Source organism: Cyanistes caeruleus, chromosome 9 (assembly GCF_971803275.1).
Source record: "Cyanistes caeruleus chromosome 9, bCyaCae1.hap1.1, whole genome shotgun sequence".
NCBI classification, from domain to species: Eukaryota; Metazoa; Chordata; class Aves; order Passeriformes; family Paridae; genus Cyanistes; species Cyanistes caeruleus.
In genome coordinates, this window is record NC_141709.1 from 25,122,495 (window position 1) to 25,124,643 (window position 2,149).

At 57.1% G+C, this 2,149-nt stretch overlaps 1 protein-coding gene across 1 annotated transcript; it reads right to left on the reverse strand.

The window, feature by feature from the left end:
* Positions 1–123: 123 nt before the first annotated feature.
* DYNLT4 (dynein light chain Tctex-type 4) lies at positions 124–1,273 on the reverse strand. The gene is made up of 2 exons (XM_023932522.2): positions 1,187–1,273; positions 124–852 (listed from the first exon to the last, which is right to left on the reverse strand). The coding sequence occupies exon 2, from the start codon at positions 842–844 to the stop codon at positions 197–199; it is 648 nt and encodes a 215-aa protein (XP_023788290.2). The 5' UTR covers positions 845–852; positions 1,187–1,273; the 3' UTR covers positions 124–196.
* Positions 1,274–2,149: the final 876 nt, after the last annotated feature.

Sequence of the window (2,149 nt, forward strand, 5' to 3'; positions counted from 1 at the left end):
TGGGTCTTTTTGCAAACCATAGTAGTGGGAACTGCAGCGTGGGTGTGAGCTAAGGCTGGAGTGAGCATCCCTATCCTGCTCTTGCACACACCCTGGTTCAAGACTCCTGGTATGACACACAGCTGGACAAAACCTCTTTATTTCGGTTGCTCTCTCCCTACAGCTCTGCAAGACTGGGTGGATGCAGAGGCACATGCTACTCGAAGTAGACCCCGTACACTGTGGCCACAGCAAAGAGGGAGGCATTGGAGAATGTGGCAGAGGCAAAGCTGTCAGTCTCAGGGTCCCATAGTCCCCGACTGGCCACCAACAGGCTCTGCTGGCCCTGCTGGCCCAACACCACGTGGCAGACCAGCTTGTAGCGGGGTGGCACCACCTCCTTGGCCTGGTTCTGCAGCAGCTCAGTCAGGCTCTGGGCTAGTGGGGCACTGCCCTGGGGATTGTATACAGTAGTCCCCAAGGCACGGGCCAGGGTCCCCTCCAGCACACGCTGCACCTGCTCTGCATCAAACTTGCAGCCTTTGTCTGGCCCTATCCTGTAAGTGTTTTCAAGGCGGGTCTTGAGGATGGGTTGGAAAATTGGGAGCCCAGAGAAGCTAACACGTCTGTGGAGCATCCAGGGGCCAATGGAGGGACGCCTGCTCCCTGGAACCATCCCGAATGAGCTGCGGCGGCTGAGGATGGAGTTGCGGCGGGAGAGCAGGGGTGGTGGTTTGCTGTCCTCCGTGCCCCGGGCTGGGGGCTGGGACCCACGGCGTGTACTGCGGAGTGAAGGGGCTTCAGTGTTGTCTGCAGCCAGCACCTGGGCTAGCAGGGCCATCTCTGGGACGGGCTGCTCAGCCATAGGGTGGCCTGCAAAGGAAATGTACCTGAGTGTTAGGTGAGGCAGGTGTCCTGTAGCCTCTCCATTCCCCTGCCTCTCTGCCTCACTTCTGCCTGCCCTCTGCAAATCCCATGCCTCCTGGCATGTAAGTCTCTATGAGGCAAGATGCAGAGGGGCTGGGAGATCCATGGAAGCTGTCTTCCCTTCTCCAGCACCTCCATGCCCATCAAACTTGGCCAGCTGGGGCTGATCCAGTGCAGCAACGCATGGTCCACACAGCCCGCTACTCTCCCATCCCCAGCCTTTCCCCCAGCACAGGTGAGTGGCTCTTTCCTGTATGCATCTGTCTGATCCCACACTTACCCTTAGTCCCACTCCTGTCCTTCCAGAGTAAACTCAGGGAACTTGTCTCTGGTGGATGTCACTGCCCAGGATCAATCTTTGTCTTGCAAGTTGCTGTGAGCAGAGCCAAACCTGTTGCGCTCCTGGAACAAACCTGTTGTGCTCCTGGAAGGTTAAGTGTTGCTATGTGACACTGTAGGTCTCCAGGGCTGCTCTGGGGCATGGCTTCTGTAACTCCTTCTTTCCTGGTCCCTGGACACTCCTGTTCCCGTTCACTCCTGCCCTCTCTGCATTTTCAGCTGTGCCAGCACAGGGATATGGTTACTCCAGGCATGTGCCCTCCAACCTCCCTGCCAGCCTTGATAAATGCAGGCTGGTGTTGGATGTGCAAGAGCAGAACAGGAGGTGGGGAGTTGTGATTGTTGCTTTGTGCCCTGACTATGGGGATGAGCTGCAGCTGGGCCCCCCAACAGCTTGATTTTGCTCAGATATTTGCATCCTTAGGGAATTTATACCCCGCTGCACCAAGGGAGAATGTGGGTGTGTAGCCATTGAATCATATGTTTACGTAGTGGGTTGTGTTGGAAAGGACGAGATCATCTAGTACCAAATCATCTTCAATGGGCAGGGATGTCACCCCTAGACCAGATTGCTCAGAGCCCTATCCAACCCAGCCTTGAACACTTCCAGGGACGCTGTAATGCTTGTGGGTGACCAGGTCCCTGGGGGCTCCCGTCCCCGGCCGGGGTTTCTCTCTGCCAGTGGAGCCCAGCCCAGCTGGTACGACACGGCTGCTCCATCAATGTGCCTTTGTCTGGCCCGGCTGCCGAGCTATTTGAGGAAAGCGGAGACAGCTTTTGTGTTTCTATCTCCCGTCAGAGGTATTTATAGCCTGCCTCTGACTAGCGCTGCCAAGCACACTGCCAGCTGGACCCCATTCCCTTGGGGTGCTGCCTCAGCTCCGAGCCCCGTTCCCGCCTCTCC